Source organism: Prionailurus bengalensis, chromosome C1, assembly GCF_016509475.1.
Source record: "Prionailurus bengalensis isolate Pbe53 chromosome C1, Fcat_Pben_1.1_paternal_pri, whole genome shotgun sequence".
NCBI lineage: Eukaryota > Metazoa > Chordata > Mammalia > Carnivora > Felidae > Prionailurus > Prionailurus bengalensis.
This window is the reverse complement of record NC_057345.1, coordinates 21,367,575-21,387,999: the sequence shown is the minus strand read 5'-3', so window position 1 is coordinate 21,387,999 and position 20,425 is coordinate 21,367,575. Positions and strand designations below refer to the sequence as shown.

At 39.4% G+C, this 20,425-nt stretch overlaps 1 protein-coding gene across 10 annotated transcripts in view; it reads right to left on the bottom strand.

Annotated features, from left to right (window-relative positions):
• The window catches only part of LOC122480177 (mediator of RNA polymerase II transcription subunit 18), a 135,599-nt gene that overhangs the window by 29,794 nt on the left and 85,380 nt on the right, over positions 1–20,425 (bottom strand). For 5 of the 10 annotated variants that reach the window (XM_043574220.1, XM_043574221.1, XM_043574223.1 and 2 more), the window contains one exon: positions 271–294. The exons of 3 other annotated variants lie outside the window; for them this stretch is intronic. In XM_043574220.1, the coding sequence (XP_043430155.1) occupies positions 271–294 (24 nt within the window). Of the gene's footprint in view, positions 1–266; positions 295–14,282; positions 15,316–20,425 lie in introns of those variants that run through there. 2 more of the 10 variants (XM_043574229.1, XM_043574225.1) reach the window with 2 other exon arrangements.

Below are 20,425 nucleotides of genomic sequence, written 5' to 3'. Positions count from 1 at the left end.
CCTATGACAATATTGCTTTAGGGACAATCCTGATCTTAAGGATATGACAAGAAACATAACTGACATGGTGTATGTGCAGGACTGAAACGAATGGCCATGAGTTTCTCATAATGACCACACATGCAGGGTTTTAGTTAGTTAGCTTTAGTGGCAGAAAAAGGAGCAGCCAAGACTGGGCCAAGAATAATAATAATAATATAAAAAAATAAAAGCAGGAAAGCAACAAAAAAAGCAGGAAGGCAACACAATACAGCTTTGCACTCCACCTACTGTCCCAGGGTTCTCTGGAGAAGTCTAGAGGAGAAGAAAAAAAGAGTCATGTGGAATAACCATCCTGAAATTAAAGTGGAACCTTTACTTTACAGAAATACATCAAGGACCACACAGTATATTATCACATGTAATAAGTTAACATGTTTATTGTACACAATTTCACATCTGAAGCAAATAACGCTCTTCTTGGGGAGGATAAACGGGCATAACATATGCACTTCAAAAATTATTTCCTTTAATAATGTAGATATTTTTTCATGAAAGAAAATACATAATCAACAAGCACTAATTTTTTGTTAAGAAACACTTGCAAAATTCAATCTTTTTTGGTTGATAAACAGGAGTCTTAGGGAAGCCTGCTGATGAAAGTCAGACTTTACACAATTGTCATGTTTAGAGTGCAGCAGTGACTGCTAGATGCATTATTTGACTGTGTATTGATGACAGGCAAAACAGGGTCCTGGTTACTGAAGTGCAACAGATTGAGAGGAGAGGACAGAGCCTCTTTTCTTCAGGTACAGGATTTACTCGAACACATCCTGAGTCTCTACTACTTTAATTACTTCCATGATATGCAAGAGCATCTCATTGTTCTAACGCTGGACCATATTTTTATAAGTTTACTTGCCACGGACATCAGAACATCTCCTGTGACAGAAATTCCCCCAGTGGTGCCTGGGATGGAGCCCCAGAGGTGGCACATGGGCAAATACATGTGTTGCTTGCTTGCTTATTTATTTATTTATAAAAGTGCTTATTTATTTCTGAGAGTGTGAGCGGGGGAGGGGCAGAGAGAGAGAGGGAGACACAGAATCTGAAGCAGGCTTCAGGCTCTGAGCTGTCAGCACAGAGCCTGATGCGGGACTCGAACCCACAAATGGTGACATCATGACCTGAGCCAAAGTGGGACACTTAACCAACTGAGCCACCCAGGCGCCTCTAGTGTTGCTTCTTTAATGTTTTTTTTTTTTTGAGAGAGTGAGAGAGCGAGAGACAGAGCACGAGTGGGGAAGGTGCAGAGAAAGAGGTATATACAGAATCCGAAGCAGGCTCCAGGCTCTGAACTATCAGCACAGAGCCCAACGTGGGATTCAAACCCACGAACCGTGAGATCGTGACCCGAGCCAAAGCTGGACACTTAACTGACTGAGACACCCAGGCACCCCACGTGGTGATGCTTTGAAGAGCCAATGCTTTAAGACCGTATTCTCCCAATCATGAGATGTCAATGAGACCTCAAGACATTTCAGATATACCATACAATATAATATTTAACATATGTTAATGATAACACTTTCAGAAATGGAGCTAAGTACCATAAGCTGTTCATAGTCTCCTTACTTGCTAGAGGCAAGGAGAGACTGAAACTTGAAATGTCCTGCTGACCCACCTACTGAATGAACTTCACTCAGCTCCAAATGACACACAGGAAAATGCTTGTTTGATTAAAAGCACTAAGGAAGATAATATAAAAACTCAAAAAACAAAACAACTAACAATATGAAAGAAGACGTGAGTGCTAGGTGCTATTTTTTACAAGGAAAAGCAGCCAGAAATCTTCAGGAAAATTTTAGGTGAGAGTGGATTCACAGACAAGTCCTTGAATGAAACAGCCAATCTGGCTTACTGTCTATCTTGCCAGGTGTCTAACCACTTTCAGAGGTAGAACTTAGTTCATCCCTTTGAATTCTTCCTTATATACAATGGATTTATGTGTCCCCTTTCTCTTATATATTCGAAACAGTAAAATCAGGATATCTTCCAACATAGTCATGTCTGCTGGCCATATGAACTCAAGACAAGTTCAGTTTATATTCAAAAGTACAGTGTGTGTGGAAAATACCAATAGCTATAATAAAAACAAATATGTCTGCCATCACATCTACTGCTAAGAATAGCCCTCCTCTTTCTTTGTGTAAAGAAAGTTACCGAATATGGTCACTGAATATGAACAGCAGAGAAAGGGGCACCTGGTTGGCTCAGTTGGTTAAGTGTCTGACTCTTGATTTCAGCTCAGGTCATGATCTCATGGTTCATGAGTTTGAGCCCTGCATTGGGCCTGCTTGAGATTCTCTCTCCCTCTCTCTCTGCCCCTCCCCTGCTTGTACTCTCTCTCAAAATAAACAAACATTCAATTGTTTTTTCAAATAAAAAAATAAATTAAAAAATGAGAGAGAACAGCTCTTTTTCTTTGATATTTTATACAAATGTGCTTGCTTTTCATGTCTATAAAACTTTTAGAAGCATATATGCCTCTTGCCTTATGCAGTGGGGGGGTTCAGCCACTGAACCACCCAGCCCTGACCTAATTATTATCCCAAATTCATTCATTCTTATAACATTTTCATATATTCTTATATTCTCCACACTCCTCCCCTCCATATGACAAGTACAGCATCATTACAGTAACTTCTAAATCCATTCAAATACTTGGTATCAGCCCAGTTACCTTTTCAAAATACAGAATCTCCAGGTGGTGGAACCCAGAAATCTATTTTTAAAAAATCTTCACAGGTGATTCCTATGATCAGCCAGGTTTGTTAAACCCAATCCCAGATTATTATCTGGAAATGGTATGCATGTTCAAAGAGACAGGCAGACCTGCTCTGTATGTAACCTAATTCTTTGTTGAAGAAAAACAAGTAGAAAATCCTAACATCATTCAGTGTTTCCTACTTAAGCATAAGTATTCCTACAGAAGAACTGTAAGGGTCTTTCCTTTGCATCTTAGTTTCAGATATAGTTTAAATTAAAAATAAACAATGAAAAAGTTTGCAGTTTTTTTTTCCCAGATTTATATTGTGTTCCATGTGCACTTTGGAAACATGGTATCTTATGCAGTTGAGCGTAGTGTTTTATGTATGCCATTAAGTCAAGTTGTTTAATCATATTATCTAAATCATTAATATCCTTTCTGATTTGTCAGCTTGTTCCAAAAATTACTGAGACAGGAATGTTAACATCTCTACTTAGGAAAATGGATTTGTCTCTTTCACTTTCTAGTTCTATTAATTTTTTTTTTCATATACATATATGTTAATATTTTACTTCTGAGGCGCCTGGATGGCTCAGTCAGTTAAGCATCCAACTTTGGCTCGGGTCATTATCTTACGGTTCGTGAGTTCGAGCCCTGTCAGGCTCTGTGTTGACAGCTTGGAGCGTTGAGCCTGCTTTGGATTCTGTGTCTCCCTCTCTCTCTTCCCCTCTCCTATTCACACACTGTCTCTTTAAGATAAACATTTAAAAACAATTAAAAAACATAAATTAAAAATATGATTTTATTTTTAAGTAATCTCTATGCCCAATGTGGGGCTAGAAGTAACAACCCCGAGATTAAGAGTCACATGTTCCTCTGACTGAGCCAGCCAGGTGCCCTTGTTTTATAAAATTTTTATTTATTTATATTCTTAAATGTTTATTTATTTTGAAAGCAAGAGCGGGGGAGGGGCAGAGAGCCCGATGCAGGGCTTGAACTCACAAAACTGTGAGATCATGACCTGAGCTGAAGTCGGATACTCAAATGACTGAGCCACCCAGGAGCCCCTATACTTTATTTATTTTAATTTTTTTAACGTTTGTTTGTTTTTTTTTTTTTTTTTTCAACGTTTATTTATTTTTGGGACAGAGAGAGACAGAGCATGAACGGGGGAGGGGCAGAGAGAGAGGGAGACACAGAATCGGAAACAGGCTCCAGGCTCCGAGCCATCAGCCCAGAGTCTGACGCGGGGCTCGAACTCCCGGACCGCGAGATCGTGACCTGGCTGAAGTCGGACGCTTAACCGACTGCGCCACCCAGGCGCCCCTTAACGTTTATTTTTGACACAGAGAGACAGAGCGCAAGTGGGGGATGGGCAGAGAGAGGGAGACAGAATCTGAAGCATGCTCCAGGCCCCAAGCTGTCAGCAAAGAGCCCTGATGCAGGGCTCGAACCCACAAACCGCAAGATTGTGACCTGAGCCAAAGTAACGGAACCAACTGAGCCACCCAGGCACCCTGAGCCCCTATACTTTAAAGCCATGTTATTGGATATATAGAAATTTAGAGTTATATCTTTCTATTAAAATACCCTTTTATCATTATGAAATTCCCTGTGTCAATCTAATAAAACTTTTGCCTTGATTTTGTTTTTCTATCTAGTTTGACAATTGTTGTCCTTTAGAGTGTTTAGTCCATTTATATTTAATGCGCTTTTTAAATGTTTTTAAATTTATTTTGAGAGAGAGCATGAGCGAGCAGAGGGGCAGAGAAAAAGGGAGACAGAGGGATCCCAAGTAGGCTCTGCACTGATAGTGTGGAGCCAGATGTGAGGCTCCATCCCACAAACTGTGAGATCATGGCTAGAGTCAAAATCAAGTCCAGCATATACATAAGTACACAAAAGAAAACAATTCTCCCTAAACCTATGTTCCTATAAAAATGCATTATTTCCCACATGAAAATCAGTCTGAAACTACTCAAGGATATATTTCCTCGATATTTGGAGCAGTAATACATGTGAAAGTGAGTGGATTTGGATTACCCAAACAATACCTTCTACTCCCATATTCTTTAAAAAAAATTTTTTTTAAATGTTGATTTATTTTTGAGAGAGAGGGAGAGAGAGAGACAGAGACAGAGCATGAGCAGGGGAGGAGCAGAGAGAGACAGGAAGACACAGAATCTGAAACAGGCTCCAGGCTCTGAGCTGTCAGCACAGAGCCGGATGCAGGGCTCGAACTCACAAACCGTGAGATCATGACCTGAGCCGAAGCCAGACGCTCAACCGACTGAGCCACCCAGGCGCCCCTACTCCCATATTCTTTGAAGCATACCACCCACCCCTGTTTGCCATGAGTAAAACCTTGTGCAAAATGAGTTACAGACCAAATTTAATGATGACCTAAATTCATCAGATGTAAATTTTTCAGGTGTAGAATGTATGCATAAATCTGTGATGTCTGCAGCTGACAGATCTAATGAAGCCACTACTCTCTGTAGCATTCTTGGATTCAGTGATTCAGGTTTCTTACTATGACAGGAAGAAAATTCAATTGCATTGTTTACAAAACTGCAATAGAAAGAGAAACTGACAGATGAAAAAAATCATACAAAAAAAAGTATATTCAAGAATCTAGAAATCATCCCTTTAGAATTTTTTAATGATGAAAATGTAATGATGAAAAAAAAGCCTGGGTGGTTTAGTCAGCTAAGCATCGGACTGTGCGGAGCCTGCTTGGGATTCTCACTCTTTCCTGTCTCTGCCCTCCCCCACTTGCACTTTCTTTCTCTCTCTCCCTCAAAATAAATATATTAAGAAATACAGACTTGGAGTCACATTTGTGTACTCCATTGTTTCTGTTTAAACTAGTTATGGAATTAAAAATGGCCTTATGGCTCCATTCTGTTTTCCATGAGAGCCCAAACAAGGTAGTTTCCCTTTGTTTGCCAGAACACTGGGTATAGGTTGCTGGTTATAGTTTTATGATTGTGTGTCCTAAAGAAAATACCTTTTTCTTTGAGTCATGTAGCCCACTAGGAAAGTATGTCAGAGTTGGAGATCTTGGTGTTTTTTGGAGGTAGTGGAGGTTGGGAGAGGAAGATAACCAATCAAATTAGTTTGGAATTTCTGGTTTCAGGAGTACCCTGACACTATGCCCTGGTATTTAAACTACCTGCTCCCTCACTCAAGCCGTAGCACGTCATACTTCATAGGCTTCTTCTTCCTTTTTTTAAATGTTTATTTATTTATTTTGAGGGGGGAGGGGCAGAGAGAGGGAAAGAGAGACTCCCAAGCAGGCTTCATGTTGTCTGCACAGAGTCCGATGAAGGGGTCAGTCTCATAAACCATGAGATCATGACCTGAGCAGAAACAGAGAGTTGGGCTCAAATGACTGAGCCACCCAGACACCCCTAGACTTGTTCCTTATGCCATGTATTATGCAGAGTTCTATTACTTTCTTTCTTCAACCCTCAGATTTTTCCTGATCGATATTAATTCAGGTTTTTTAGTTCCAGTTTAGTTGTTCCAGACGAATTTCTGGGGTGATTTTTTAATAAACATGTAATATTTTTTTTAAGTTTATTTTTTATTTTGAGAGAGAGAGGATGCCAAGCAGGCTCCTCGCTGTCAGCATGGAGCCCAACACAGGGCTCGAACTCAACGAAGTGTGAGATCATTACCTGGGCTGAACTCAAGAGTTGGACGCTTAACTGATTGAGCCACCCAGGTACCCCCAAATGTATATTATTATTAAAAATTACTTAACACTTTTCATCTTCAGATAAAGTATTCATTAACTATTAGCTGTAGTTATACATTACACCTACATTACTTGCTAAAGATAAGGATAAAACAGGGTTAAACAAAAAGCCATAGGTCAAAGATAATGTTCGTTATCAGAAATCTGAATCTGATTTATAACCAATTCTTTTTTTTTTTTTTTTTTTTTTTTTTAAGAGAGAGAGAGAACGCTAGCAGGTGAAATGGTCAGAGAGAGAATCTTTTTTTAAATTAAAAAAAGATGTTTATTTACTTACTTAGAGAATGAGCAAGCAGAGGAGGGGCAGAGAGAGAGAGGGAGAGGAAGAATCCCAAGCAGGCTCTGTGCTGACAGCACAGAGCCCGATGTCGGGCTCAATCTCACAAATTGTAAGATCATGACCAGAGCCTAAATCAAGAGTTGGACACTTAACCAACTGAGCCACCCAGGTGTTCTGAGAGAGACAGAGAGAATCTTAGGCAGGTTCCATGTTTAGGAGCCCAACATAGGTCCTGGGATCGTGACCTGAGCCTAAATCAAGAGTCAGATGCTCTACCAACTGAGCCACTCAGGTGCCCCTGACTTATAACCAAATTTTTTAAAGTTTATTTATTTTTGAGAGAGAGAGAGAGAGAGAGAGAGAGAGAGAGAGAGATTGGCAGAGAGAGGGAGACTGAGAATCGCAAGCAAGCTCTGCACTATCAGTGCAGAGCCCAATGAGGGGCTCGAACTCATGTACCGTGAAATCATGACCTGAGCCAAATCAAGTCTGATGCTCAACCTACTGAGCCACCCAGGCACCCCTATAACCAATTCTGAATTACCCATGTTGAAAGGTAAAGTAAGGCACAGGCAACTGGAGTCAGTAGAAAACTTAGTTTTCAATACAGCCTTCACTACCCTCTCCCCTTCATTAGGCTTGTTTATAGTAAGTAACAAAATTATTGGGTCTTAGTTCCACCTCTATTTCTTGTACCTTATTAAGTTTTAAAATGTTTAGATTTAAAGTGTATAAAGTTTTCCCACTTTACCCATAAATCCTTTATAATAACCAGCTTTTTGTCAAAAATTTAAAAATCTATAGTTTTATGCAACAAGATACACACTCCATTATCAAGAAGTATCAATTATGGGTGCCTGGGTGGCTCAGTCAGTTAAGCATCTGACTTTAGCTCAGGCCATGATCTCACGGTTTGTGAGTTCAAGTCCTGCATCAGGTGGGCATGAGCCCTGCTTCCAGTGAGCCCCAGTTTTCTCTCTCCCTCCCTCTTTCTCCCTGCCCCTTGTGGGATTCTCTCTCTGCCCCTCATTCACTTACACCATCTCTCAAAAAAAAAAAAAAAAAGTGTTAATTATCCTTTTTTAAGTTTAAGCATGACTTGCATGACTTGCCTTACATATATTGTGATCAGTTATTTTTATAATCTAATAGTTCTGGGATTTTTTTTTTTTTAATGCTCATTGAGTTTGAAACAGATCTTGTGTTTATACAAGCATTTTAACAGCATCAAAACCTTGTAAATGGAGAACATTAATTTATGGTACTTACACTACTGCACTTACTCATTTTTGCCTTCTAAAAGAGGATTATTATTGGATTTAAAGAACTGTTTTAGAAAACTACAACAAAATTACAGAAAGCAAAATCTGCCACTACTGAACAAAGCAGGCTTTGTCTAGAGCAGGCCCATAACTTCCCTTGGAAATAGTGCAAGGTTCTGACCTTCAGGAAATAGAATTGGGCAAAGCACTGGAGAAGATAGGGAGAAAGTCTCTCTCTGCACCTGCAGGTACAGTTAGGTCTGGGATTCCAACTCTGGTAAAATAGTTTTCTGGCCATGACTGAATCAAAATGTGTACACTTTTTGATAAAAATTCCAAGTTGAGAGTAAGGTTTTATAGTGAGGTGCCAGAAAATATAGATTCTCTCATGGAAAAAAGGCTTACACTTTCCCAAGTTTTCCTGCAAGGAGAAAAAGGGGCTGTTGAGAAAATCCACTGGAGCAGAGAGAAGGGTCAATAATTTGTGGTTGGCAGGCCACATTCGATAACAGAAAACCCTATTATAAGGAGTCCATGTCAGACTCCTATTCTACTGCTTCCTCCTCATTCCTGACTACATGTGGAAAGTGTGCCTGTTCCTTCTTTCCCGGAGGAAACCATTTATTGTTACACCTTGGTAAGTATGAAAAAATGTCTCTGATAACTCTCATGACCAAATAACGCCAAGTTTTTCTTCAAAGGGTTACGAAGTAGTTTATTCTTAATTAACCCATCTATTATTTATTCCTATGTTAATATTGTTATATACCTACATTAAATTTTATCCATCCAACATTCTCCTTACTGATTTTACCCTATATTTCTAAATCACCTTGCCCCAAATTACTCCATCATCATGGGCTTGAGAACCCGTAATTATGAATTTTAGAGCAAAATGAATCAAAAGGTGATGGAAAACGAATGTAGGATAGAGGAAAATATTATAATATGGTACCTTTTAAAGCAATATATTCCTATGTAAAAGTTAAAAAAAAAGAGGCTAATTTTTGAATGAAAAATATATGAAGGGTCAAAAAGGAAAAAACAAAAACACAAACCTAGAGATAAGAGAATGGAAAGGCAGAGAGAAAGAAAATTCCAGACTAAATGGTAGAGTACAGTTTATTAAAATTATTTGGTCCCTTACCCAAGGGATACAGGAGTGCTGATGCACAGGGGCACTTGTACCCCAATGTTTATAGCAGCACTCTCAACAATAGCCAAATTATGGAAAGAGCCTAAATGTCCATCAACTGATGAATGGATAAAAAAATTGTGGTTTAGGGGCGCCTGGGTGGCGCAGTCGGTTAAGCGTCCGACTTCAGCCAGGTCACGATCTCGCGGTCTGGGAGTTCGAGCCCCGCGTCGGGCTCTGGGCTGATGGCTCAGAGCCTGGAGCCTGTTTCCGATTCTGTGTCTCCCTCTCTCTCTGCCCCTCCCCCGTTCATGCTCTGTCTCTCTCTGTCCCAAAAATAAATAAACGTTGAAAAAAAAATTAAAAAAAAAAATTGTGGTTTATATACACAATGGAGTACTACGTGGCAATGAGAAAGAATGAAATATGGCCCTTTGTAGCAACATGGATGGAACTGGAGAGCGTTATGCTAAGTGAAATAAGCCATACAGAGAAAGACAGATACCATATGGTTTCACTCTTATGTGGATCCTGAGAAACTTAACAGAAACCCATGGGGGAGGGGAAGGAAAAAAAAAAAAAGGAAAAAGAAGAAGAAGAAAAAAAAAGAGGTTAGAGTGGGAGAGAGCCAAAGCATAAGAGACTCTTAAAAACTGAGAACAAACTGAGGGTTGATGGGGGGTGGGAGGGAGGGGAGGGTGGGTGATGGGTATTGAGGAGGGCACCTTTTGGGACGAGCACTGGGTGTTGTATGGAAACCAATTTGACAATAAACTTCATATATTGAAAAAAAAAATTATTTGGTCTTGTGCCTAATTTAAGGACATGTGCTAATAATTAGCTGGCTGCTTTAATCTGATACACAGTAAAGGATTTTAATGAAGACAGAAAGACCTTTTACATTGATCAAGAACTACAAAGTATTACTACTTGAACATTTTCTCTGAGTAAATATACAGGCTTCTCCTATGGACATATTTCACTTGAGGAAAAAAAAATTTTATACGAACTACTGAGGATAATTGTTTATTCCCCTGAATGGACACTACAGCATAAACTCCTACTCTGGATTTAAATAATTGATTAACTCACCAATTATTAGAGAGGTCCTATGGTAAAACTCTAGATGGATACTGACATAACATCTTATCTACGTGCATATGATTCCCCATGCAAAGGTTATTTATTTGAAAGCAGACTCTTCTTAATTAACAGCTCTGGACATCCAACATAAGCTACGGTCAACTAAGAAAGAAATACATCTTATCTGTTTTTTTGTTTTGTTTTTATTTAAAGATTTTATTTTTAAGTAATCTCTATACCCAACATGGGGCTCAAACCAACAACCCAAAGACCAAGAGTTGCATGTTCCACTGACTGAGCTAGCTAGATGCCCTAAGAATACACATTATCTTAAATTTATAAATATCTTGGATTTTTTTCTTTTAATATTTAAATTCTCAGCTAGAAAGTAAACTTCTCAAGGGCATAGACATGATTTATATCTATCAGCATCCACTAAAACATTTACAGTGCCTTAAATAATAAGAAATATATTCAATATACCCAGTAATTAATTTTGTTTCACTTAGCTTGCTAAACTTAGAACCATCAGTTTTATTAATTTTTTTAAGTAAACTCTACCCCCAACATGGGGCTCAAACTCATGACCCCAAGATCAAGAGTTGCCTACTCTACCAACTGAGCCAGCCAGGTGCCCCAATACCATCAATTTTAAAGCTTAAAACGAATTACTATATTATAGGCCTAGAACTGTAAACAAATGATTTAAATCTTAATTTACTTTGTACATTTATCCTTCCAAAGAATCTGATAAGACTTTCCACACACTCACCCACTGAAATGCCTCTTAAATTTCATGAAGAAACAGTTATGTTTGGTAAAAGCCTTTAAAGCTAAGGTGTAGTGGGGCATCCAGGTGGCTTGAGCATTCAACTCTTGATTTTGGCTCAGGTCATGACCCCATGGTCTTGAGATCAAGCCCTGCCTCCGGCTCCGTGCTGAGCATGGAGCCTGCCTAAGATTTTGCTCTTTCAAAAATAAAAATAAAATTCTCTCTCTCTCTGTATCTCTGCCCCACTCTCTTGCTCATGCGTGCACTCTCTCTCTAAAAATAAAATAAATCTAGGGGCACCTAGGTGGCTCAGTCGGTTAAGCGTCTGACTTCAGCTCAGGTCATGATCTCACAGTTCGTGAGTTTGAGCCCTGCATCGGGCCCTGTGCTGACAGCTCAGAGCATGGAGCCTGCTTCAGATTCTGTGTCTCCCTCTTTCTCACTGCTCCCCCAACCCCCCCAACCCCCCACCCCGCTCATGCTCTGTCTCTCTCTCTCAAAAGTAAATAAACATTAGAAAAATAATAATAATAAATCTTGGGGCGCCTAAGTGGCTCAGTTGGTTAAGCGTCTGACTCTTGGTTTGGCTCAGGTCATGATCTAGCAGTTTTGTGATCTCTGGCAGTGTGGACCCTGCTTGGGATTCTCTGTCTCCTCTTCTCTCTGCCCCTACCTCACTTGCACTGTCTCTGTCTCTCTCAAAATAAATAAATAAACTTTTTAAAAAAGTGCAAAAAATAAATTTAATAAAAGAAATCTTGGGGCGTCTGGGTGGTCAGTTGATTGTCTGATGTTGGCTCAGATCATGATCTTGCAGTTCATGAGTTCCAGCCCCACGTCGGTCTCTCTGCTGTCAGCGCAGAGCCCACTTTAGATCCTCTGTCTGTCTGTCTGTCTCTCTCTCTGCACCTGCCCCTCGTGCTTTCTCTAAAAAATAAACATTAAAAAAAAATAAATAAAAGGGGCGCAGTCAGTTAAGCATCCGACTCGATCTCAGCTCACAGTTTGTGAGTTTGAGTCCCACATTGGGCTCTGTGCTGATGGCACGGAGCTTGCTTGGGATTCTGTCTCTCCTTCTCTCTGCCTCTCCCCTGCTTGTGCTCTTTCTCTCTCTTGCAAAATAAACAAATAAACTTAAAAATTTTTAAATAAATAAAATAAATCTGAAAAAAAAAATTCTTAAAAAATAAAGTAAACTAAACTAAACTAAAATAAAATAAAGCAATGGCATAGTTCTCAAAGGTGTCAATGTTGACCCTTCATGACCTGGCCCTGATTTACTCAAATAGAATAAATCCTGAATTATAAGAAATATACTATAGTCTCCATTAAAATAGCTTACAGCCACCTATGAATTATCTAGGAAATAGAAAATAAAACCCAAAAATTAAATCTAGAGAGAACAGGGGCACCTGAGTGGCTTAGTTGGTTGAACACCTGACTCCTGATTTCAGCTCAGGACATGATCCCATGATCTCTGCTTGAGATTCTCTCTCTCTTCCTCTGTCCCTCTGCCCTGCTTGTGCTCACTCTCTTAAAAAAAAAAAAAAAATCTAGAGAGAATATAAAAATCTTAGGTGCCTGAGTGATTTCTAGTTCTGCTTTTAGGACTATTGGTAGACAGAAAAATTGATGAATTTGAGGCTCACTTTTTATCAAACAAAATATCAAACTTTATCTACTTAGATGAAATATTTTTGTATATAGATGTTAGATGGGCATTCTTCCTAAGTAAGTTATATCCTATCAGTAATTTATATCTCTTTGCCTATTTCTTGGTTTTCAAATACCATTCATTTCCATCTCATAGATAAATGCCTAGCATTGTTTAGATCCTTGTCCTTATTAATGAAGAACTACAGGAGAAGTTAGTGACCCAAAAGTGAATTTATCAATTTCAGGAGAGTGGTTACCTCTGGGACCAAAGAAACAAAATGTCATCACAAGGGAATGCGGGCATGGGCATAGAGAGAGGGGTGGAGCGGGATATCTCTGTTTTTAATTTCATTTCTTAAGCTGGGCAGTGGCCCAAAGGATCCTTTATATTTTTGTGTATTTTTGTCTATGCTTTTTTCTATTTATGAAAAATTTCACTAAAAATAAAAGAAAGTTTTAAAAATTGCTCATGATCAAGGTGAAGTGAATTAAGTCCTGACTTTGGTCCTAAAAATCTGTTGCTCTCTGATTCACTTTGTGATCCATGTGCTTCAGTTTCAGTAAAACATGAAAAATACTTTGTAGGAACTTCATCTGGCAAGATCTCAGGGGGGAAACACACTTTTAGAAACTAAATAATATTAAATCACGAGATATTTGGGAATGCTACCTGTGTTCCCACACTTTCAATGTTTTCTTTAAAGTCATCAACATTTTTCATTTCTGAAAAAAGAGCAGCCTAGGACTGAACATGTTTTCTGCTACCTCCTAAATCAAAGAGAAGGTATAAATCATTTTTTTAAGAGTGTAATATCAAGAAATGATTCATAGGCTTTCCCCCACTTTGCTTACATTTTCAACCCTTTAACAAATACCCACTTAAAACTATTTATTCCCACCTTTCCATCTTCATCTTATACAAAACTCCACACGGTTGGGAAAATGAGTCTTCAGTGACAATGGACTTCCACTTCACTTACAAGCCTTGAAACTCTAAGCTACACTTGTAATTACCAGCTTGCTCTCTAGCTATCTCTAAGACAAAAACACTTCAAATATAAAGCACTGACTTGAGAAATGTTTATATCAAAGAACTGCCTTATGAGAAATGGAAACACCAGCACAATGGGAAAAGCCTGAGACTTATCTGGAGGATGTATACATAACTGAGTCTAAGAAATTATGTCAATTCTTGAGAAAAGTCCTATTTATAGAAATCAGCTGTGCTACCTCTATACCATATACACACCAAGTCCTGCAACACGCTAGTAAAACATTGAATTCTAAATATGAGTTCCTGTAGCATTTATCTTCTGCAAGGGCAAGAAATTAATAGATAGTTTCCCTACACTATTATATAAAAAAAACTCTGAAGGGCTCAAGTAAAACAAAACTATGAGTGGCAAATTAATATAACTGAATGAAAAACAACTTACAACGTTTCATTCATTCTTCACAAAGTTGTACACATCCTAAAGTTATAAACAACAAAATCCTCCTGGTCAACTCCCTATAAAATATTCAATTTCACATCTTCATCTGCCTTGCCTCTGTCAAAATTTCTTTGCCTTCTATTACTCACCAACTGCATCTGGATTTACCGGTCTGGAGACGTCAGCTTGCCCCATGATTAAATTGTCTGATGTGTCTCACGACAACAAACTGTCCCGGACCAAAGAAAACTTAAAAAGATAAATCCACATAAAGAAGAGACATGCACTCCTCTCTCAGTGTCACTGCCAAACGTCGGGAAAAAGCATGAGGTGAGTTCATTTGCTGGAGTTTCTGTTCCCTGTATCCCAGCCTGGGCACTTGTGGTTCTTACAAATATGTCTTCACGCTGGCTCTCTTCACACAGGAATGCCTGTCATTCCAGAGCGCACACTGTGAAGAGCTCAAGTGCAGGAAGGGGAGGAGACTGCCAACTACATTCGGGCTGCTGTGTGGCCCGCCCCGAAAGGCCACACCTACTTCTCCTGCCGTTGAGCTTTTTTATAACTCTCCAGATTCACAGCTATAGAAGATTGGGAGCCTACTCCAGAGTAGAACTTGTAGACGTAATCATGCACAAAACGTCAGGGTTGTGCATTACACACTGATGGGAAAGGAGGTAGACTCAAAGATATGTCTTCAAGACAGGCTTGCCTCAAAAGTACCGACTGTTCTCACATTTCACGGCTTGCTCTAAAACTGTAGTATTTCCTACCTATAAGTGGCAGATCCAAAGCAGGATGAGATCTATACACAGGGGGAATTAATAACATTAGGAGTAATAGTTTAGGACTGAATATACCTTCCCTAAAAATAAATAGTTCTGAAAATTTTGCTTACTAAAATAATAAATTTGAAATAAATGTTTGACAGTATTTCTCTTCCTGCTCAAGCTCAATAACCACTAAATGACCTTGGGGATTACAAAATGATAGGTAATGACCCCACATGTTGTGTTGCATATAATACATGAAAATATCAGCTAACCACATGTCCCAACTGAAGGTGCAACTTGCATACTGATTTTTCTTTTTTAATGATATAACTAACTTACATATAGTCGAAGTACTTAAATATTAAGGATACAGCTTGATGAATTTTTATCCACAGACATACCTGTGTATGCTAACACTTAATTTGGTAAATGCAAAAAGCCATATCTAACACAAGCTGCAGTGTTTAGCCACATACGCTGGATTATTTCATTAACACCTGAAGGTAAAAATGGTAAACTAACACTTCTGAGCACTACATTATGGAGGTTGACATTGGTTACTGGATTTAATCACTGCCACAACTAACCATGCCTTGTGAAGAGCATATTATTTAACCTATTATCAGATTAGGAAACTAAGGTTAGTAAGGTCAAATACTGTGACTTATGTCACCAAGTTTGTAAGTGCCAAAGCCCTAATATTCCTTCAACAAATGACGGCTGCGAGAAACAAAACAAACAACAACAAAACCCCAAAGCTTTTAGTTTAAATCTTAGTATTCCAAACCGAGCTCACAGAAGAATTTCTAGTATCTGGAATTTCCTTTTACCTTTCCTTAGTACCTTCTCCTTTCCCCCCGTTATTTTATCCCCTTTATCTGCTTTTGATACGGAAAAAAAAAATAGCAAAGATAACAAATAAGAAAATGATAAAGCCAAAGCAATGGTAAGAAAAAAAAGTGTAGAAAACCTCAGGCAACATTTTAATTGTTAATACTGGTAGCAGTCAGAAAAACATTATTACGTTGACCATTAAAATAGGAAAGAGAGGGGCGCCTGGGTGGCTCAGTCGGTTAAGCGTCCGACTTCGGCTCAGGTCATGATCTCACGGTCCATGGGTTCGAGCTCTGCGTCGGGCTCTGTGCTGACAGCTCAGAGCCTGGAGCCTGTTTCAGATTCTGTGTCTCCCTCTTTCTCTGGCCCTCCCCTGTTCATGCTCTCTCTCTCTCTGTCTCAAAAATAAATAAACGTTTAAAAAAAAATAAAATAAAATAGGAAAGAGAGTAAAAGGAAAAACATACTGAAAGAATGCTCTAATGCAAGAATATCCAATACCTTCAAACTCTGGCACTCATTAGCCTAAAAGCAGAGCATGTGTAACAGCTGTTTCCACACTGTAAAATGGGAGGCAAAAGGTGGCACCTGCTGCCCAGCACCCAGTAGGTGCTCAACATATTGTAGTAACCATCATCATCACCATCATCTTCTTCATCATGGATGTAACACAGCATATGTTTAAGAGGATGAGCTTTGGGAGTGCCTGGGTGGCTCAGTCGGTTGAGCGTCTGACTTCGGCTCAGGTCATGATCTCACAGTCCGTGAGTCCCAGCCCCACGTCACGTACCGTGGTGACAGTTCTTACTTCTTTGGATTCTGCGTGTGTCTCTCTCTCTGCCCCTCCCCTGCTCATGCTCTGTCTCTCTCTCTCAAAAATAAATATTAAAAAAATTTTATTTTATTTTATATATAAAAAAGAGGATGTGCTTTGGAGGCAACTGAAATTTTAATTCCAGATCTATCACTAGGTGTTAACACTAGGCAAGTTCTTTTACCTCTCTGTGTCTCGATTTTCCATTCTGTAAAATGAGCATAACCATACTTAGCAGTACGAGGCAGTTGTGAGGATTAAATGACACGAACATAAATAGAGCCCTCTGCAATGTGCCTGGCACACAGAAAACTCTCAATAAATGCAAGCAATAATTATCACAGTTGCTATAGTAAAAGAAAACAAGTCCAGAAAGGAAAAGCCAAGTCAGGAGTAGCCAGACAATGGTACATGGCAAAAAAAAGTCATTACAAAGAGGTTAGTCAGAAACGGAAGAGGATGACATTTCTGTATCATGAATCCAGGGAGCATATTGGAAGAAGCAGGCCAAGGAGGAAGTCTGAACACAATCAGGTTTGGTATACAAAAACAGCAAGCAGATGGAACAGCCCAGGCAAAACGATTACTGTGAATAAGTTTAAACCAGGCACATCACACACACTCACAGCCCAGAAACAGTACTGGAGAATTTAGTTTATGTTGATAGGACCATACCAGAGTACAACAGATAGATTTATGGATCCTGGTATAGCTGCTGTTTACCACCTGGCAAATTTAAAGTTTATTTATGTACTTTGAGAAAGAGAGAGAAGAGAGTGCACAAGTGGGGGGGTGGGAAAGGCAGAGAGAGAGGGAGGGAGAGAGAAAGAATCCCAAGCAGGCTTTCCATGCTCATGGAGCAGAGCCCGACGTGCAGCTGGAGCTTATGAACCGTGAGATCATGACCTGAGCCGAAATCAAGAGTCAGATGCTCAACTGAATGAACCATTCAGGTGCCTTGGCATTGGTTTCTTTCTGTGGCTGGTTTGTTAGATGCAAAAGCAAACATACCTGCTTCCTATGCTACATCAAATACTGTAATTCTTGTTCCCTGCTACCCCAACTTCCAGAAGGCAACACGGTTTGCCAGTGGAAGAGAGCAGAGGCCCTGGAGGCCTGGAACAGAGGCCCTACATAAAATTTCAGCTTTCCCGTTTACTGATTAGGCAACTCTGAACAAATTACTTTTAACTTACATGAGCCTCAGTTTCCACACCTGCAAAATGGAGAGAATTACTCACAGAGTTGTGAGGATTAAGAGAATTTTTAAAGAGCATGATGGTTGAAGTTGCTTAAAATATCTGGCACCCTTTAGCCCCACCTAGATTCTTTATATAAATGACCACCCCCCCCCCAACGTTTAAATTTAAACACCACTGTTCTTTAGGAAAAACTGGGGATGTTCTGATAATGCTTTTCTGTCACTGAGGCTATATGTATGGCAGGCATGAAGTCATGCATGTTTACAAGCCTGCAATATGCTGGCCTATGTTAATGGGAGGAAAAAACTGAAGTTACACCGCCGGACTGCTTTCAGCTCCATGGAATGAAAGACCTCAGGCTAAAAAACTGGTGTTACACACATTCTGCCTTTTTGCTTTTTCTTCAAGTTTGTGTTTTGAAGACAATAAGTTCTTTTTTTTAAATTTTATTTATTTTTTAACTTACATCCAAGTTAGTTAGCATATAGTGCAATAATGATTTCAGTAGTAGATTTCAGTGATTCATACCCTATGTACAACACCCAGTGCTCATCCCAACAAGTGTCTTAATACCCCTTCCCCATTTAGCCCATCCCCCCAACCACACCCCCTCCAGCAACCCTCAGTCTGTTCTATTTAAGAGTCTCTTATGTTTTGTCCTCCTCCTTGTTTCGCATTATTTTTGCTTCCCTTCCCTTATGTTCATCTGTTTTGTATCTTAAATTCCACATATGAGTGAAGTCATATGATATTTGTCTTTCTCTGACTGGCTAATTTCACTTAGCATAATACCCCCTAAGTTCCATCCACGTAGCTGCAAATGGCAAGATTTCATTCTTTTTGATGGCCAAGTAATACTCCATTGTATGTATGTATGTATGTATGTATGTATGTATGTATATGTGTGTGTGTGTATGTGTGTGTGTGTGTGTGTGTACACACACGTGCGCGCATGCACACACACACACACACACCACATCTTCTTTATCCATTCATCTGTCAATGAACATCTGGGCTCTTTCCATACTTTGGCTATTGTTGATAGTGCATCTAGAAACACGGGGGTGCATGTGTCCCTTTGAAACAGCACACCTCTATCGCCTGGATAAATGCCTAGTAGTACAATTCCTGGGTCATAGGGTAGTTCTATTTTTAACTTTTTGAGGAATCTCCATAGTGTTTTCCAGAGTGGCTGCACCAGTTTGCATTCCACCAGCAGTGCAAAAGAGATCCTCTTTCTCCACATCCTTGCCAATATCTGGTTTTGCCTGAGTTGTTCATTTTAGCCATTCTGACTGGTGTGAGGTTGTATCTCATTGTGGTTTTAATTTGTTCTTCCCTGATGATGAGTGATGAGCATTTTTTCATGTGTCTGTTAGCCATCTGGATGTCTTCTTTGGAAAAGTGTCTGTTCATGTCTTTTGCCCATTTTGAAGACAGTAAGTTCTTAAGGATGCCCACAGGATCAGGACATGCTTCTAGAACCGAGGAGAGAGTTGTAAGAAATGATATTAAACAGGAAAGTTTCAGGTAAGAAAGATGGAAGGGTTTTTCCAGGGCTGGGTTAAGGATTTACAGAGTCACTTAGAATGCAGTAGAGGCAGTGGGAAAGGTAGGCCCAGCTGGAAACGAGAGTTAGCTGAATGGAGATGAGAAGGGTGGGAAAAACAGCCGAGCCAAAAGATTCACAGGTTGTGAGGACAAGGGAAAGAGGGAGGTGAGAAGAGGTTATCAATGACACTGATGGAACTTCAGGCAACTATGTGACATCAAGTGGCTGAATCAAATTATTGCCAAGCTCCCTTTTGGTTCTGAAATTCTATAGCAGAATCAAACCAACGACTTAACCAATTCAATGTTCTGTTTCAAATAATGCCTCCAAAAAGTGTTTTATTATGGAAAAGAGCAGTGGCCATAGTGTACTTTATATAATGAATCTAGCTCAGTGCTTGCCATATATTGCAAAATACCCACTTAATGAATTGGATTATTATTATTGGGAAACCACAAGCCTTATATATTCATACCACAATTATTTCCTGAGCACCTCTAAAGTATCAGGTATTGTCCCAGGTGTTGGGGACATGGTAGTGAATACAGTGCGGAAAAACCTCATGCCTTCTTTCTAGTACGTTAGATGGTGATAAGTACCGTAGAGAAAAATTATTCAGGAAAGGGAAGCAGGGTGGGCTGAGAGAGAGAGTGCTAAATTACAAATTGTGTGAGAAGGGCCTCATTGGGAAGATAACATATAAAGACTTGAAGTAAAGAAATTCCTCAATTAACTTTCTCTGTCATCTTCCTCACTTAGACATACTTCATATTATTGTGCTTCACAGATACTGCATTTTTAACAAATTGAAGGTCTGAGACAACCCTGTGTCAAGCAAGTCTACTGTCACTAGTTTTCCAATAGCATTTGCTCACTTTGTGTCTTTTTGTCACATTTCAGTAATTCTTGCAATATTTCAAACTTTTCACTATTATAATATTTGTTATAGTGATCTGTGATCGGTGATCTTTGATTTTACTATTGTAAATGTTTTGGGGAACCATGAACCAGGCCCACATGAGATTGTGAACTTAATCGATAGATGTGTGTGTTCTGACTGCTCCACTGACTAGCTATTCCTCTATCTCTCTCCCTCTCCTCAAGCTTAGCTAGTCCC